This window comes from Ixodes scapularis, unplaced genomic scaffold (assembly GCF_016920785.2).
Source record: "Ixodes scapularis isolate PalLabHiFi unplaced genomic scaffold, ASM1692078v2 PGA_scaffold1__304_contigs__length_218370807, whole genome shotgun sequence".
NCBI lineage: Eukaryota > Metazoa > Arthropoda > Arachnida > Ixodida > Ixodidae > Ixodes > Ixodes scapularis.
The window spans coordinates 172047579-172066699 of record NW_024609846.1 but is presented as its reverse complement, the minus strand read 5'-3'; the positions used below and the strand labels follow the sequence as shown (position 1 = coordinate 172066699).

The 19121-nt window shown below is 48.0% G+C and overlaps 1 protein-coding gene across 1 annotated transcript in view; it reads right to left on the bottom strand.

The window, feature by feature from the left end:
- The window catches only part of LOC8042770 (DNA replication ATP-dependent helicase/nuclease DNA2), a 92413-nt gene extending 78996 nt beyond the window's left edge, over positions 1 to 13417 (bottom strand). Inside the window, exons 1-3 of the mRNA XM_029978330.2 lie at positions 13208 to 13417; positions 13069 to 13110; positions 502 to 974 (exon numbers count right to left, since the gene is read on the bottom strand). Coding sequence (XP_029834190.2) covers positions 502 to 974; positions 13069 to 13110; positions 13208 to 13225 — 533 coding nt within the window. The 5' untranslated portion in view covers positions 13226 to 13417. The remainder of the gene's footprint in view (positions 1 to 501; positions 975 to 13068; positions 13111 to 13207) is intronic.
- Positions 13418 to 19121: the final 5704 nt, after the last annotated feature.

Genomic DNA, 19121 nt, shown 5'->3' with positions numbered 1-19121 from the left:
CAAAAGGAGAGAAGCACAACTCAAGCTAGGTCCCTCGGCAAGACCACGGCGCCCGTGGCGTATCTCCGACTGGTGCGTCTACAACATCCTCAAATGCGGTCCCTCAATTTATGCCTTACATAATATTAGTGTCGTTGCCAGCTGCAATCCTGGCAGTGGCACGACAAAGGAAGTGGATGCAACAGACGCCCATTCCGTCGCAGGTCGCTCTGCAAACAGTCGACGGAAACAAGAGCAGACGCAGGACGGGACGTCGCGACGGCAATGACTGCGAGTCCACTCCTCTTTTTTTCTGGCACCACTAGAACCAACCGCCAGTGTCGCAACGTCCAGCGGTGTAATTTGTTGCCACTTCATGACTACTTTCGACACATGGGCAATTTAGGACATCCCAGTCAAAGGCACGTTTCAGACACAGTAGTGACGCGGCAACTAGCGCGCTCCCGCAGAAACTTGGCCCGAACATAGGCCCCCGGGAAACGGATGGCCGCACTCCATCACCTGTCCACGTCGAAGTCATCCACGTCGAAATCGTCCACATCCCAGTCGTCCGGCAGGTCCGTCCCTTCGCCGCAGCAGGGTCCCTCCCGAACCGTCCTCTGCGGAGGCGGGCGGCGCACATTCTCCTTCTCGTCCTCTGGATCTGCGTCTCGCTTCCTCTTGACTGACGTGTACGCCCCGAGGCCTCGGTCGCTGGCGTCCCTTGCGGGGCCCGTCAACCTCTGAGCAGGGTCAGCGAGAGAGGGTATGGTCCCACCCTCGACCTCACCGCCATCTTTGACCTCGGCTGTGCCGCCACGTTTGACCTCCGCCGCTCTGCACTCTTTGACGGACGATGCGGAGCGGCCAAACACGTGGGGATTCTTGTCTGGCGGTGGCGCGAGAACTGCTTTGTCACCTGTGTCAATCGAGGCCCCGTCTGCTGCAGACGACGAGGTTGGCACCACCCAGTTAGAATCGCGGATCCCATGTCCCTGGGGGTAGAGAAAAAGAAATTAGAGAAAAGTATCTGCAAACTTTCCCCAACTCCGACACAACTCGGTCATGAACCGTCATCATTTTTAAACTGGTTCTATTTGCATGCATGTAGCAACTGGGCACTTCAACTCAAATTTCAAAGCTAAAAATGCCTAGTTTTTGAGGAATAAAAGAGTGCATATGAGGGCAAGGACAGCAGGTGTTCGGCAACTGCCATGTGCATGGTTCAATGGGTAGAAATTTCATTTAATTTCATTTATTTACCCTTATAGGTCCTCATTCGAGGATATTACATGAGGGGAGGGATCATTCACATTTCAGTCACAATAAAGAAACACAAAGCTAAAAAAAAAATGAAACAAAAAAACACAAGGAGGTTAAAACAAAGCAAATATACCATAGAATACCTCACATCCGCCCAGTCCACATTAAGCGCCCATTACCAAATTTGTAAGATCTGAGAAAATACGCACAGTACATTTATACGTAAAATTGATGACCGGACAAGCGCCCATCCCCCATTTTTTTGTGATTATCTGCCAAGTTTGAGTGGACGCTTGCCCGGTATTTTACGGTAACACTTTTCAAAGCACTTTTATAAAACTTTAAAATATAACTTTAAACTAAATTATAACTTTAAACTATAAAAACACTTTTATATAAAACACTTTTCATGCTCAAATTTTTTTTTTTTTTTTTTTTTTTCTATATTGTTAAATTTTGAGATGCCCCAGCCCCGAAATATAGCCCACCCCTATTTTTGGCTTGATTTACTATATTTCTTTAAACACCTAAAGACAGCCCACTTCTCTTAATAGTAGTTTTGGGATCAATGATGGCCTCGGCGTAAATGCGGCTAGTTAGCTATGGTTGGATATAAAAGAATGTTGCTGACTGGGAAGTACAGTCATCTTTGCTTCGTTGCCCTCTGCCACCATAACAAGCTTGGAATGAACACAACCTAAAAGTAGCAATTTTTTTTCACTTTTCTTGATTATACATTGAAAGTTAGCCCACTCCATATTTTCACCCGATATGCTCTTGATGTTTAGTGGGCTATCTCTCGGGATTTTACAGTATATATATTTTTAGGTAAGTACAAGTTGAGACAATGCCTTTAAAAAATCATGTATAAATTCTGTACAGCACCAAAACAATATCCTTAAAAATGTTTGTGACAAAAATTATTGTAGGCTCCAAGATTCTTACACTGACCTTCGAAATAAAAGCAGAGTACATGCAGGCTACAGTTACTGATTATTCAGTCTGTGTATTAAGTCCCGCGCATTCATTTGAATAGAGTTGCACGCTCCAAAATGTTTGTTTGTTTGAGGCCAAAGCTTGTTTCGGGTAATGTACTACGGAAATGAAACAGAGGCAAACGTCAAATATGTCCAGTTTTATAAATATTGCTGCATATCTGTTATTTGTTTAGAAAATTAGTCAAAACATTTTTGACAGGAAAAATTCATGTCCCGTAGCCCCTTTCTTCTCTTCCTATTTGATTCTTTGGCAATGCCCATTAAGAAAGTTCCGTGGCTATTATAAGCAATAAGAAGGTGAGGAAGCAGTTGAATTACCAGTCATTTACATTTTACCTTTTTAGCTTTGTCAAACCATTTTGCTTCTAGCCTCAATGAAAAAGTCAAATTGTGTTCTTATTTTTATTCAAGTTCTTATTTCATAAGATATTTATCTAGGGTTTATTTAGCAATCAAAACCTAGCCCAACATTTAACCTTAATAAAAGATGAAGGTGAATAACAATTTCATGTCAGAATACAAGCGTTTGGCTAACAAAGGAAGTACAGCCGTAATCCACATGAACAAAAATGTGCACTTTTATTTCTATGCTTCATAGTGGCACCATAGAGCAGCGATCGTGGCAGTTTATGCACCATGCGGTATGAAGCGGTCACTAATTGCATGTTCTCTTTTGCAATCAAAATTTATTATTATATCTTATATGGGTTGCGACCGAATCAATGCTGGCGAGAACAAGCAGAAATGTCAAAGTTACGCTTACTACAGCAACTTCCACCACATGTAGCACATCGCAGCTCACAGCCCGTGAAGTGAAAGCTTAGGCCGTAAACGTCCTGTAACATGTAATGCCGACAGGCAGCCAGTCACTCATTCTTCACAGAAACAAAGCAACGGCTTGTAAGTACACCTATGATTGCCTCTATTTCCTTTTCTTCCAACTTACAGTGCCAACAACATTTTTCCAGATAAAGCAGACCACTAAAAAGCTTTCTGTGCGCGATCCCGGAAAATTTCCGGCTCATTTTAGATGGTACCCGATAGTTTATGCCAAACCTAACAAGAATCCGAAACGCAAAAAAGTGGAATAAGGAAGCCCATAGAAAGAGACACACACATGATCTGTGTGTGTCTATTTTTTTATTTTTAGTTTAGGTTTATATGCTTTTTTTCTTATGCGATGACGATGGTGTAGACGTCTACACTAATATTGAGATCTTTGGCCCTATGGCTCTCCCGTCGGGTCTAGACCAACTTTTCGAATAAGCCAGCTCGTCGTAGGGCAACTTGTCGAACAGCAGTTCATCAAAAGGCCATCTTGTCGCCACTTCTTTTGAAGATTTTATTTTGCTTCTATACCTTAATAAGAATATACTTTATGACCAATTCGTGTGGGCCACAATTTGTATAAGGGGCGTTTTGCTCAATGTTCGTGTTGAATCATTCGTGTGTGTGACAGATTAATGCTGTTTTCGTAAAGTACTACCGTTCTCCAATAATGATGTGTCTAGAACGACCCAGGCGCTCCGTAAATATAGAGGCTGGCTTGAGACCGTCTGGCCTTTGGCCATGACACCAACATTGGTGTGTTCCCTTTTACAAGCCTTCTCTCTCTCTTTCTCTCTCCAGTGCACAGATCAGAAATGTTGAGAGAAAGGCAGCGGGGTGCAGTGCGAGCGACGAAGGCAAATGGCATATTAAACTCGATGCAGCCAATCACGCAGCGCCGAAAGTGCATTGTCACGGTGCTCGTCGTCGCTGAGCGTGTGTGATCACTGGCTAAACCAATCAGGTACAGAAAAAGGCGCAGGATCACGCCGCATTCGGTGAGCGTGACTGCTTCAGCCGGTGACAAGAAACGCGCAACAATGATGAGCGCCATGACAATGCACTTTTATCGGCCCATTACTGCCTCCAAGGATCATAGATTTGGCTGCAGTCGGACTTAAAGACCGACCAAAGAAACCATTTTCCGCAAGGTAAGAAAATGCCCCTCGCGCCCCTCCTCTTTTCACCCTCTCCTAAAAGTCACGTGACGGCAGGGGCTTCTTTTGTGTCGGCTTTTCCTGTAGGGATAATCCTCAAAAAGAGCAAAATGAGCGACTAGCTGCGAGTGCCACAACGACCTTGAGACTTACAGGTGTCTTCCCTCGTTGTTGCGGGCACGCTCAACCCGCGAGACTCAGCGCGACCGAACGCTTTTTTCCATGAGCTGCAGGCCCGAGGCCGCTCGGTCGGTGGAGTGGAAATCGAGGGGCCGCCATATGCTAGGGTCGTTCCAGCAGCCACGCTCTGGCATCGCGCGACTGATGGAACCATTCCCGTGTCGGCACAAGGATTGGCTTGCGCAATAAAGAGTTCAAGTCGTCGAGTATAAATTTCTTTCTGAAACATAAAAATCAAGTGGCTTTCCCTAATCTCTTCATTACTGTTCGAAACATATATCCCCTCTCATAGGTTGGTCCTCCCATTTTGCACTATTTTGCGTATTTATTCTTCCTTACCTCTGCTTGATGACTGTTTTATAACTTGAAAAAGGCATTTAAATGTTGGCGCGGGCTTCCACAATGATCGCTGTACCGGATTTATCCAATATTGGAGAAGACTGGCGTCAGGAGGGTGGAAGAAGCAAACCGAAATGCTGGCTTCTAATGAAGACGGCGCAATCGTAAGATATGTCTTTGCTTCATCTGCCTACACAGCGCCCCATCGTTTGCACTATCACAATTTCTTTGTAACCTAGCCGAGTACCACATTTTACTCATAGTTACTAGAGATGTGGCCCCACAGGCTTTCCCGTTATGAGCGAGTCGATTTTTTAATGACCGGCGACTCTCCTGAGTAAGAATAAATATTATCACCTTCCCACAACAACCACCCCTTTCTCTCCCCCCCTCCCCCACCCCCTTTTTTTCCGAGTTGGGGAGATATCAGGCCACTCCATGAATCAGCCTGCAGACTGCGCTTTTTGGCTACTCATTCTCAACACATTCAAACGTGGAAGTAAACACAATGCATGAAAGACGCCCAGTTTATTTGCAACCTAACTAATGTGGATCTACTGTTGGGACCCAATCAATTTCATCATCAATCAATCTTTGTTATGATTTCATGGTGAAAGTGTGTTCGTCGTGATGCCACAGAAGTGATCGATCCAAAAGGAGAAATACGTCCTCGTATTTATTTTGCGAAAATATGTGCTCCTGTGACGCTCCAGTGCGTAAGGTAAGGTAAGGTATTACGCACCCAAGGCAGTGCGTAATATTTTACAACTGTCGTTGACAATGAAATATTTGTGGGAAGTGCATAAAATTGTTTACACCGTATTGTAGCACCCTAAAAAACAAAAGCATACTTAAACACAACAAAATGTTGCAATCGAAAAAAAAAAAATTCAGCCTGAGGAAATTGTTGCTCCCACCTCTCTCTCTCTTTTTTTTCCGCGCAACTAAAAAAATAGCAGCCGAGCAACGAATATCCATCAAAACCTCGCTTCTTGGAGAAAGGACTCCAGGGTATACACGAACTCATCTCTGTTACGTCATGGCGCGGTGGTGGCGCATTGGGCGCACTTCCGGTCCGTGCTGTGGGCAGAAGTCCCCTTGTGAGACGTGTATTCCTGCGTTGTTTTGAAAGGAATCTGACAAAAACCTGCCTTCTCGTCAAAACGCCATGACTGGGGCTGTACCAAAAGAGTCGAGGAAGGTTTGAAGATCAGATTTCATGTGCTCGGTTCGTCCGAGAACTTGGATATGTGCAGTGAAAAGGGAAAACCAGACGCCGTCGGACCACGATTGCTTGGGCGGGAAGCACTTTGGGTTGAATTCATGGATACTTGTGCATAGACTGATTTGTTTTGTTCCAACACGAACGCGGAGAAACCGTCGAGTTGTACGGACCACCTGTGGACTACGTTCAGTGTGTCTTCAAGTTCAAACGGTCGCCTGATCGTTCGAACTGTCTGCTCTTTCAAACGTTTCTGCTTGCCGTCTGCTCTTTTAGACGACACCGGCCCATATACTAAACGTGGGCCCGGCACTTGCGGTAAGAAGTAAGTGCAGGGCCTCAAAAGACTTAAGTTTCAAGGCTGGTAAGTAGGTTCGATGTAAACAGTAGATACAAGGATATGTTGATCATTGTAACCAGTGGCCATCACCGACTTGTTATGCCTGATTCACTTCGTCCGATTCTGCTTGCGATTTTCAGTATCGACGTCGATATCTCAGCTACAGTTCACTGTTTTGCAGCCGAGCGACGTCGCGACTGACAATTGCGAGCGAAATCTCATCATCCGAATCAGGCTTTAGCGTCCATTCTACGGCGTCCACGTGGGATTAATCGCCGCATGTCACATTATTCGCTCGAAGGTTTGCAGCGTAACGAGCCTCATTAATTTCGCTGAGGCCACTCAAGTAGTCAGACATTGCCAGGAAGACGTAGAATCAACAATTCGAACGCAATAAAGGGCAGGGGGACTCACACCGACGCCGACAACATCGCATTTGAATGATTTGTTTATGGGCGACGGCGAGCTTCTTGCCCACACATGTTGGTGTGTACACCAACCCATGTTTACAAACAAACCGGAGCGCCCCTAGCGGACGCCACTGATGCCGCGCATGCGCGATGGGGGTGTAGGAAAGAAGCTCGCTGATGCCCATAAACAAACCATTGGAATGGGATGTTGTCGGCGTCGGTGTGAGTCCCTGCGCTCTTTTTCGCGTTCGAATTGTTGATTCTACTTCTTCCTGGTAATGCCCGACTACTTGAGCGGCCTCAGCGAAATTAACTAGGCTCATTACGCCGCAAAACTTGACGTGAATCATGTAACATGCCACGACTCATTTCGCGTGGACGCCGCAGAATGGACACCAAAGCCTGGTTCATATGGTGAGGTTCTGCTCGCTATTTTCAGTCATGACGTCGCTCGGGCTGCAAAAGCCTGAACCGTAGCTGAGATGTCGACGTCGATACTGAAAATCGTAAGCAGAATCGAACCAAGTGAATCAAGCATAGCAAGTCGGTGACGGCAACTGCTAACAATTATAAACATCTCCTTATATCTACTGTTTTCCCCGAGCCTACTTATCCAAAGCAACCTTCAAACTTATACGTCTTTCGAGGTCTGGACTTCTTATCGCAACTACCGGGTCAACAACTGGTCTACGGGCCGCTGTCGTTTGAACGAGCAGACGACAAGCACAAACGCTTGAGAGAGCAGACGACAGCTCGAACGATGAGGCGACCGTTTGAACGTGATGACGCACCGAACATAGTCCGCAGGTGGTCAGTGCAACTTGACGGTTTTCCCGCGTTCATGTTGGAATAAAACAAATAAGTCTAACGACCACAAATATCTGTGAATTCAATCCAAAGTGCTTTCCGCCCGTTTTTTAACGGTTCCTGTTTACGTTCTCGGTCGAACCGAGCAGGCAGAAAACGCGTGAAAACTGACCTTCAAACCTTTCGTCACTCTTTTGGTAAAGCCCCAGTCGCGGCATTTTCGCGAGAAGGCAGGTTTTTGACCGGTTTCTTCCGAAGTAACACACGAATGCACGTGCCCTATGGCGGCTTCCGCCCACAGCCCCAGACCGGAAGTGCGACCGACGCGCCACCACCGCGCCGTGACGCAACAGAGATGAGTGATTCTGCAAGGAGTTTCTAGAAATAATAGGCGACCACTGAATCTAGCCTTCTGCACAAATCATGCCCGGGATATTTCCATTTTCCTTCCACGCGATTAGAATGCAAGACGCTGGGGGAATTCATGTGCACTAACATGCTGCTTCTAAGAGAGAGTACGAGATTTATAGTGCATGTCAATTTAGATGTAAATAGTTTAATCACTGTGCACAAACATTCGAGGCCTGGAGGATGACATGGAAGCATGGCGGAAAGCAGCTTGCTCGAAATAGAAGTCTCTATTGCATTGCACTGATGTGAAAAATTATTATGTATTTTTGTCTTTTTTCTGTGCGAAAATAAAAACAGCGTCTAGAAACTGAACACTGTGCGTTTTGAGGAGCGCCGAAAGTACATAAAGAACCGGGAAAACCTGAACAATACGAGGCGCCTTGCGTCACTTAGCTTGTCCTGGTTTATTTGCTTTTTTTGGAGGCTTTCAAAAGGGGATTAAAAATTATGAACAGACTGACCCAACTTACCACATTAGAGCAGTTCATTTTCATTACAACTGGCTCTCTTCAAGCATCTTGCATAGTTCAGCTTGTACTGGTTCGTTTTTTTTTTTTTTTATTTTCGGTTTCTTTTAAAAAGTGAGCTCTAAGCCACTGGACCAGCCTACCACGATCATAATTTGCAGAAGCGGAGAAGTGGAAATGCGACAAAAAGAAAGATACGCCCGCGTTATTTGAAGTCTCGAAGATACAAAATTGCCCCACGCCCCTCCTCCCCCCACCCCGCCGCCGCCGCTACCGCTGCCCTTGTGAACCCCGGATAATGAGCTTATCCCGGCTTGTCCCACCCTAAGATGCAGCAACAAAAGAAGTCCCCCGTCGTCGAGATAGCACAGTGGGAGAGGGGGAAATCGAAAGGGTGGCGAGAAGGATTTCCTCCTCGTTGGAAAAAGTTTTTGTGGGTTGGTCTTTAATGGGAAACGGAGTACAGTGTTCCGTCATTTTGCACACTTTTAGTTCTTTGCAAACGCTGCGGATTGAAAGCACTGCCGGCGCATGGCGAGTGTGTGTTTCAAAGTGACAGCACAAACTCTATGGTCACGTTTGCGAGAATCAGAGTGATGACAACCCATTTAAAACTAAAACTTCCAAAACTATAGTAGTAATGCTGAAATGTGAGGATAGGGGCAATGTGTCGCAGTCACTCCGATCTTATTGTTCCAAGAATGCATCTTCAGAGTTTGCCGCTATCTCATTGCACTAGCGTTCACGGGCAGACAATCTGGATAGCAAGAAAACTCATATAAAGCCAAAAGATAAAAAGAAAGGAATAACAATAAACTAATTTTCACCGGGAATGCGCAATTCGACGAGTTGCTCTTTCTGTAAATGGACCTACGACACGTTGGCCTGTTCGACGAATTGACCGGATCCCTGTCTCGTCGGGCCACGGGAGGAGGAGGAGGGGGGGGGGAAAGGGGGAAGCGGGTTTAAAAGAGTGCTATACACAAACTCATCTCTGTTACGTCACGGCGCGATGGTGACGCGGTGGTGGCGCGTCGGGCGCACTTCCGGTCTGGGGCTGTGGGCGGAAGCCGCCATGGGGCACGTGCATTCCTGTGTTACTTCGGAAGAAACCGGAAAAAAAACCTGCCTTCTCATCAAAACGCCGCGACAGGGGCTTTACCAAGAGTCGGGAAAAGTTTGAAGGTCAGTTTTCACGTGCTTTCTCCCTGCTCGGTTCGTCCGAGACGTGAATAGGGGCCGTTAAAAAGGAAAAACAGACGCCATTGGACCACGAATGCTTGGGCAGGAAGCACTTTGGATTGAATTCACGGATACTTGTGGTCATCAGATTTATTTGTTTTGTTCCGACATAAACGCGGAAAAACTGCCCAGTTGCACAGACCACCTGCGGACTGCGTTCCGTGCATCATCACGTTCAAACGGCCGCCTCCTCGTTCGAGCTGTCGTCTGATCTCAAACACTTTTCCTTGTCATCTGCTCGTTCAAACGACAGCGGCCCGCGTAGACCAAACGTTGACCCGGTAATTGCGATGAGAAGTGCAGACCTCAAAAGACGTTTAAAGGGACACTGACACCCCCCAAAAAATGTTTTTCATTTTTTGCCAGGCGCTTTATTATGGTGTCGGAGGACTACTCAATTAATATTTTGCAACAGAGTAGCATATATTTTTAATAAAGCCAAAAGACGCAACTGCTTGAAATTGAAACCCGCGCACGGAGGTTGGAGAAGTGGAGAGGAGAGAGTGAGTGGCAGAAGCCACGTGGCTACACCCGACCGTGCACTTTTTTTTTCCCCTCTGCGTAGCAGACGACATGCGTGGTGGCGTAGCGGGAACTGTTTGCCGTGCGATTATTCTGCAGTTATGTTTGTTCCGCTCGCTGTTCTGTACTTCAAGATGAGTTGTTTTGTACACTGAGGAGTTGGAGATGAGTTGTGAGTGCCCGAGCTGAATTTCCGTGATCAGCTCCGAAAAGTATACACCCAAGATGTTGCGTGAAGAGCTGGCTCACAAGTCCTGCATCCGAAAAAAAGTGGCATTGTGCGACAGAGTTTCCGAAAGATCAACGGGATCAGAACCAATGGCTGGCTGCAATTCCTGTAGAACATTTACGGGCACCTCGGAAAGCGGACGCTACCCGATTTAAATGCGCCTCGCATTTTGTGGAAAGTGATTACATTGAGTTCACAGGTGTCAAAAAGGAAATACCATACCATTTAGTTCAGCGACGTGTCGTCTACAACATTTGTTTTTTTTTTTTTTGTTTGTTTCTTCAGTGACAATTGTTAAAAAAAAAAAGAAATGTAAACATCGCAAAATGTCTAAAAAAGAAAAAAAAAAGTATGGTTTCACTGGGGATTGAAGCCGGTCCTGCCGCGTGTGAAGCGGACGTCTTTCCACTGAGCGACTGGAGGAACTCCCTCCCCAGTAATAATACAGCCGGTAAACTGTAAGTTGAAAAGTTTGCTGCCGATTTTCCTCCAGCAAAAGCACTCCCGGGTCAAGGTCGAAGCACTACGCATTGGCGACATTTGCACCTATAGTCGGTTACAAGTCAAGAAGGTAGGAGAAGCTCCTCCCAAAAGTGTGATGCGCCCGTTTCAAATCTCTCCGCAGTCGAAAGAAGAGTTCACTGGAAACGCTCCTTGTTCCGCTTCAATGGATTCCCACTTGTCTCCGATCCCACCTTTTTAAGAAAGCGACCTTTGTATTCCTCGGAGAGGGAACCGAGCCCCTGAAAGCAGCCTTTGTATCCATCGGGGGGGAAGCTAATCCCCGAAAGTCGTATTTGTTTCCGTCGGTGGGGGAGAACTCTAATCTCCCTCTCGTGGCTTCCACAATGCTAAGTCAAAGTCGAAAGATAAAGCAAATATGTACAGAAAGGCAAGACCCTCCTCGCGCGTTGGCCGCGACGTCAAGGAAACGGTGGGACGCTACTGGATGCGGAGGTGGCGGAGGGATATCTGATTCCCTTTGAGGGGCCTTTGCCGCTACCTTCTTAACCTGCAACTGACTATAGTAAAGAAATCTTACGCATGCATATTCAACTCAAAGTACACACTTCGTGCGGTGCTTGACGTTTGCGCGAGCGATGTCTTCAGCCACGAGAAAGGAGCGACGGCTCGGCGACGTCTTCGTGCAAATCGGCTTGGTGGTCGGGCGTGTCGTACGGGATGAATACCAATTCTTTTGATCAGTCCCAAATTTCTCTTTTAAAGGTACCACGAACGTGGTACCTTTAAAAGTTCGTTCGTGGTACCAGTTCTGTTCGGCGACAGTTCTGTTCGTGGTACCGGCGACCAGAACTGTCGCCGGTACCACGAACGACAGTTCTGAAGTATAGGTCCCACGCCCGTCGTCCGCTGCCATCGCTGTCCCCGCGAGTCCCACGATATGCGAAACGACGCACGCACAGAAGGCTTCCGGTTCTCAGTGCAACTTTTTTTTTTTTCAATCAACGTATTTGCAGCTTTTTAGAAGCCACAAAAAAATTTTCATAATGAGTGTGTGCCTTCAGTGACCAACGACTTTGATTAAATTTGGTGGTTGCATCAAAACCTTAGAAGAAAACGGCCCATTACCACGGAAAAGAGAGTGAGCGAGAGTCAAACCGGCCAGTTCTTGATCGGCAGTTTTCGCGCAGAAAGAAACCGAATTTCGAGCCGCAAATTGTGTTCTGGGTAGTTGGGCTCTCATATGTCATGTACAACTAAAAACCTCAACGAGCATAAATACCCTGTCAGTGTCCGTTTGAGCTTGAAGGTTGCTTCGGGTAAGTAGGCTCAGTCTAAACAGTAGATAAAAGGAAATGTTGATTATTGTTACCAGCATCCATCACCGACTTGTTATACCCGATTCACTCGGTCCGATTCCGCTTACGATTTTCAGTACAGATGTCGACATCTCAGCTACGGTTCAGGCTTTTGCAGCCCGAGCGACGTCATGGCTGAAAATAGCGAGCAGAACCTGACCATGTGAATCGGCCTGTAGCGTCCATTCTGCGGCGTTTACGCAGAATGAATCGCCGCATGTTACATTATTCACGCCAAGTTTTTCAGTGTAACGAGCCTCGTTAATTTCGCTGAGGCTGCTCAAGTACCAGGAAGAAGTAGAATCAGCAATTCCAACGTGAAAAAGAGTGCGGGGACTCGCATTGACGCCGACAACATCCCTTTCGAATGGTTTGTTTATGGGCGACGGCGAGCTTCTTGCCCATATCCCCATCGCGCAAGCGCGGCGTCGGTGGCGTCCACTAGGGGCGCTCCGGTTTGTTTGTAAACATGAGTTGGTGTATATGCTGGCAGACCAAACGAAGGAAAGAAGAGGGTTGTAAGCTGCTCCTCATAGTAGTGGGAGTCCTGTGGGTAAGGATTGATGGTCCACTTCTCAAAAGCATTCTGGGGCTGGTGGGAACCGCTGCCTTCAAACAGCCACACGCGATGGCGGTGAGTAGTTAAGCCGGGGCAGTCCCCTAGCAAACCACATATAGGCAGGCATGTGACACGATAAGGTCTGTTACCACCATAAAGAATCAGTGACTGACAAGGAGCTAAGTTCTGTCTTGCTGGCCCGATCGAATGTCAGACTTCAAAAGCAACCTCCTGCTTCAGTTTCGAGGTTCACATTTGGGACGATCTCCCCAAACTCGTGCCGCTGGAAGCTTACCCGGTTGAAGAAGCACGTGAGCAACTGCTGCCCTTTCGCGGGCTGGAACAGAGGAAGGCAAGAGATTAAACCGTGGGGACGAGGGATGCCTCCGATTCTGAACGCAACTCAGGCGTAGTAGTACACTCTATGGCATTACCTTCTTGGTAGGCTTCATCGCCTTCTTCTCTAACCTGCTCTACTATCCGTCCGTTGGCTGAGATTTTGGTGCAGCGACTTGAACAGGGGCTGCAGCCGCTACAGCTGCTGAAGCGACGGCGCGGCGGCACGAACGAACGCCATGGTCACATTTGCCGCCGTTTTGCCCAGTTTTGCTGTTTTGCTTTAGTTTTGCCGCGCTCACGACGCCGACGACGCACGCAGGAGGGCGGCAGGGTTCTGACGCAGGCATAATAACACCAGAGTTGACCAGAGTGACTAGAGTCAATGTGCTGGATCGCGCAGCGACCATGCGACCATAGTAAAGCTAGTAAAATGAACTAACCAGTGGAACTAACCATAGCTGCAGTGGCTGCAGTGGCTGCAGCGCGAACGCGTCTCCGATAGGTGTGTTGACTACAGTGGTGTTGACCGCGTCCAAAAGAGTGGTTATGGTGTACTAGAACTGGGCAGTGTGTCGTCCGCGCCGAGAAGCAACGGAGGGAGGAGGTCGGCGCAGCGATGACGGAGCGCAAGGACGCCAGGGGGCGCTGCGGGTAACAGGCGTGCTCCTTCCCGCTCGGATTGCCGCGTGGTCGTACTGCCTGTGATCGCGTGGTTCGCGTCGTCGCCTTGTTTTACTGCAGTTTTTTTTTTTTTTAATGCTTGAGTGAAATGGATTGTGATCGGTGCCGTTCAGTGGGATGTAGACAACGCGTGCAATGACGGAAAAACGGCGGGATAAGAGAGACGGGACGTGTTTTGTGTCGGGGCAGTGATTTCCCTACACCCCTCTACGGGGGTGCACTCCCCCCTTGTTTTTCCGAAAGCGCCCCTTTAATTCGCAACGACTCTTATATTCTGAATGCCCCCCGAACCCCCCCCCCCCCCCCCCCCTCCCTAACCTCAATTCCTGGGGCCCGTGTCGGGTTGCAACAGTGGCTACCGGTCCTGCAAAGAAGCCCGTTCCCTTTTTCGTGCCCCTCTCGATTTCGATCGGCGTCAGTCGTCGTCCCGCAACATTAAAAGGAGTGACAGGGAGACTCTGCTTCAGGGCCGTAACCATGCAGGGGGGGGGGGGGGGGGGGGGGGGGATAGGGGGTTCTGACCCCCCCCGAAATTTTTTTCTGGGTACGGCCCTGGTCGGTGCACTTGCAGCCAGCCGATTTTAATCTCCACCTCTGCGCACGCGCAGCGGCACCGGTCGGCTACCGGGTACCAAACCGGGACCGGTTCTTCGGTTTGCTATAACTCTCCATTATGGGAGGCACTCACTTGATCGAATGACGTTTTAGCGAACGCCCACGTTTCATCGAATGACACTTTAGCGAATAGTCGGACGCCGCGAAGCGGCGTTTTCGGGTGGGCCAAGTGAGTTCATATTTTTGTAATGAGTTGCCGCAGACTGTCGCCGCGAAGCGGCGTAAAGCGCAGCGCGACGGATGGGTTAACGCGCGCCCCCGTTATTCGCTAAAACGACCATTCGCTCAAATGTCGCCGTTCGCTAAAATGTCATTCGCTCTTGTGATATGGACCCCTCCATTATATGCCACCGATGCACATGATTCATAGGCGAAAATAAGACAAAATGGCCGCCGTTGTCCCCGAAACCCCCCCCCCCCGAAATTTTTTTCTGGGTACGGCCCTGCTCTGCTTCAGGTAATGCAGGCAGTCATGACAGTCGTCCTCTGCATTTTTTTTTTTCGGACTTTTTGCACTTTAAAGTGGCCATTTGCTAAATCGGTTTTATAGACACTGGTTTGGACACACCGAAGGGTCCTGTGCACGCTGACTGCATTAGAAAGGCTTGGAGAAGTGACTGTGAAAATGTGACGTTAAAGGTTATAGCCTCACATCAGCAAATTATTTTTTTTCCTCTCTCTCTCTCTCCTAACGGTTTTAAAAAGATGAGGGTTGGCCCAGCACTCCGTCTCTTCAATGAGGAGGTGCTAAGAGGCCTCTTTTTTTACCGCAAGAAAATTGAAGGGTCTTATGGCCCAGCGGAAGATACTGAGTCCTTTATCCTGAAGATGTCGAAGCTCATCAAGATCATGACCTCATGTTGGAGAATGTAGAGGTACAAAACGCCATAGGCGCCGACTACGGGGGAGCTCGGGAGCCCCCCTCTCCCGAGCTCTTGGGAAAAGCAAGTACCATCGCCTCCGGAATCCATGGGTGTAATCTCATCTGTGCGCTGGCGCCCAGTGCATGATTAAAATTTTATCTGTGTGCCCTGGTGCCCACACACATCAATATAGCTGGTGCTCAGTGGATAAATAAGAATTTATCCACTGTGGTTACTACCAGAGCTGGTGAGTGGATACATTTTTCTAACTATTCGCACAGTCCTGTTTGAAGACCCTACGTAGTAACAGCAAATACGATAAAGGCTAGTGCTGGAAATTCCTTCGAAAGCCCGTGGAAGTAGTTGCGAGAGTCGACGGTGGCATCTCCACGCAGCCTACAGAAGTAGACGATATAGTCCGTTTTGTAAGACCCATTTTGCTTCAACCACGGATTTTATTGATCATAACTACAGTGACAGCGAAATTATAGGGTCACAAAAGCACACATTTGTTTAAGTATCATGCCATCAGCATGCTTATCCTATGTTACCCAGAGGATTACACACGTTTGGGACGTCTCTTTCAAGAGACTTCCCGAACGTTGCCCTGGGGGATGGATTTCCCGCAGCTATTCATAACGCAACATTGCTAGCGCGAACAAGCGATCGATGGTTTTTCTATGAGAAATCAAAGGATCTCAGCAAAGTTCTAATTGCTGGGGAAAAAGCTCATTCGGGTCTATAATGCAGGTGATAAAAGTTCGTCCTCGCTAATACTCTTTCGAAGTAAATGTCGGTGTCGCGATGTGTACTGTGGTGTCCTGCCCGAAGATGCACGTCTCGGGCAAAGCATTTGGCAACGAATTAGTGCGATAAATAATATGTGAAACAGCAGAACTAAAGAATACCGTAAAGAGTTAGCCAAACAATACGAAGCAATCGAACCCGTGCAGAACGCCAAGCCAGCCAAGCGCTACCGCCGCCTGCGCTCCGCACTCCGACAGCACGCCTACTACACGTTGCGCCCTCTCGCGGCCACCGATCCGGTCATCGCTGAAAGAGCCCGCCCTCCGCCGGCGCTCGCTACACTGCCCAGTCTTCTAGTACACCATAGAGTGGTCCCTCGATTTCTGCCTAATGACGTCATAAAAGTGTCAGGTGGTCGCCAGTCATGATCCTGGCGGCGTTCCAACAGCGGTGGTTTATGTGGCAGAGGCCTGTTCTCCTGGAGGTCGCTTACTAGTGTGGCAGCCCACGGAAGTTTCCGCAGCCAAAATCTGGGAAATCCTGACAACAGCGACACTCGCGTTCGGTGGTGCTACTTGGAGCCTTTTTAGCGTTTTTATGACCAACCACCAGGATCGCGACATGCAGCAGCATTACACTTCGGCTTCTCACATCAGTCGAAGACGCGCTCCGAGCCGTTGCTCCGAGCACCATGGCGCGAGTGAAGCCACCGGACGGCCGTCTTGCTCGTAAACTATTTGCGGTTCTGCTAGCGTTGCAGAAGCTGGCGGTAGCGTGTTGAAGTCACGTTTCCTGCATATTCGTCGTCAGTCGCCGAGGAAGTCTTTTAAGACCCTGTGTAAGGTTTGAGACTTGCTGTTGAAAATACCTGTAAAATTTTACGTAAGTGCAGTGCCGCAGGAAAAAGGCAGAAGTCGAAAGCAAGTTTCTCCGGTCTTGCAGCGTCATCAAAGCTTTTAGGTGGTATTGTTCCTTGGCACGGGCAGAAGTGCTGTGTCTCTGTGCCTTCGCACGCTTGGATACCGATCAAGATTCGACGCCGTGTGAATGTGTTTTGCGAGTGCAATGTGGATGGAGCCGGATGTGCCTCTGGAGCAGCATTTTACTTTACTCTGATGACTGTACTTGTAACTTGCAGCTCTTGCAGTCCAGAAACGAGCTTCATTCAACGTCCAGTGGCGACGGAAGAGGTGGGAAGGTGCGTCTTTTTTTTAAGTCGTTGGACGGTTTACAGAATACCGCGCACAAAGCTCCTCGTCAGTGGTCTGGCTCATTATCAGTAATTGCACATAGTTGTAGTACGTACGTGAGATCAAGTTTCAGCGCGGCTCGCCTAATTGTGATTGGTCAACCGATTGTACACGACCATATGGGTCGCGCCTCATAGATTTTCGAACTCGCCGTCTTGTACTTTTGCCTTGAAAAACTACCCTTGCTACAGAGCGTTGCTCTATTATACTCCGCGACAACTTTTCTTGGCAATGCAGTGGAAGGTACGTTCCGCGTCCCCTCTCCCATTTTGAGTGTACGCAGGCTTTCCTCCTCCCCCATTTCCGAGGAGAGGAGGAGAGCCTGCGTACACTCAAAATGGGAGAGGGGACGCGGGACGTACCTTCCACCAGTGTTGCGGAGTTGCCACTCCGGAGTTGGAATGATTCCGGAATCATTCCGCATTTTCGCGACCCCGGAATGGAATGGGAATGGAATGGCGGCAACGTTGAAGGGATTGGAATGGGAATGGAATTAGGTGCCTTTTGCCCGGAATCGAATGGGAATGGAATGGGTCAGGTTCTTTATATTTTATTTGTTTATTTATTTATTTATTTATTTTCTGCGTTCAGCTATACCGAGCCAGTCAGGGAGTCGGTTGTTCAGAAATAAAATGAGCGGGAAACTGCGAACCCGCGTAAGGCCCTAGCAGACTTATGGCAAAAGAAAAGAATGCAATACAAAAAACAAGCGTCAAAGCAACGAACAGAGGAGGGAAAGGGGGGGGGGGGGGGGGGGCGGCGGTGGTGCCTTTCACCAGTGAAGTTCAACACATATCCGGATGCGTCTGCGCCTGTAATATTGCACGGCTTGTACGTCATCAGCCGACGTGAACGTGACCTGCTGCTCTGGTGATCCGATACCCAGGAAGGAGGCCAGACGTGGCTTCGCTGTGCGGACCCAGACTTCGTACACTTTCGACTCGTCTCGAGCGCGCTGTTTCTCGAAGAGCACGCACCTGTGCCGGCCATCTCAGGTCGCAATCCACGAGGTCCCTGTTTGAATGATGCTAGGCGAAACTTGAAGACTGCCATTCGTGCGTTGGAGGCGGAGAGTTGGCAGGAAGGACCGTCACAACAGGGATGCCACCGTATCGATTTTTCAACCGTAACAGAAGATAATACACGTGCTTCAGGATGCTTCAGGTGGCCCACTTTTCTCGAAAATTCCAAATGCAGCTGCCTGCATGGTCTTCAACGAGGTCAGCTACAACGAAAATATGTACTGTCCTTTCATAGAGCAGCGTGGGTAAAGTTTCATGTTCAAGGCAACACCTACAGATTCAGGAATACTGGTTCATCCCACCGTGACGTCATGCAGTGCTGACAGGGGCGCCCTTATTGGACAGGGAAGTGGTGACTTTTTGATGGAATTTATTTTAGAGGTCGAAGTCTTTTCGCATCATTGGTCAGTCAGATAGGATGCCAGGGAAGGCACTGCGGTCAATCCTTGATGGAACGTTTTTTTAACCCATTTAGGACTCTTCGTCTGGAACCACTACCTTCAAGGAAAAGTGCCAACCCTGCGGAAAAGTAATTTCGGGACCAAAAAAAAAAGAAACTTCCACTTCAAACTTAAAGCCTCATCTCAGTTGGCGTCTCAAAGAAATTTGAAAAATGTCTTGTATTATCAGTATTTATATTTCTGCCCTCCCTAAAATGAATTTTTGAATTTGTATTTCCAAAGACTTGTTGCCTCTTTTTAAAATGTATTCCCGATACGTATCACGATACATTTTTATAGATATATTTGAGACTTGAGTCTTAGTGTCTTAGCAACAATTTTTATCTATCCCTGTATTTGTATTTCCAAATACATTTCTGAATATTTCTGT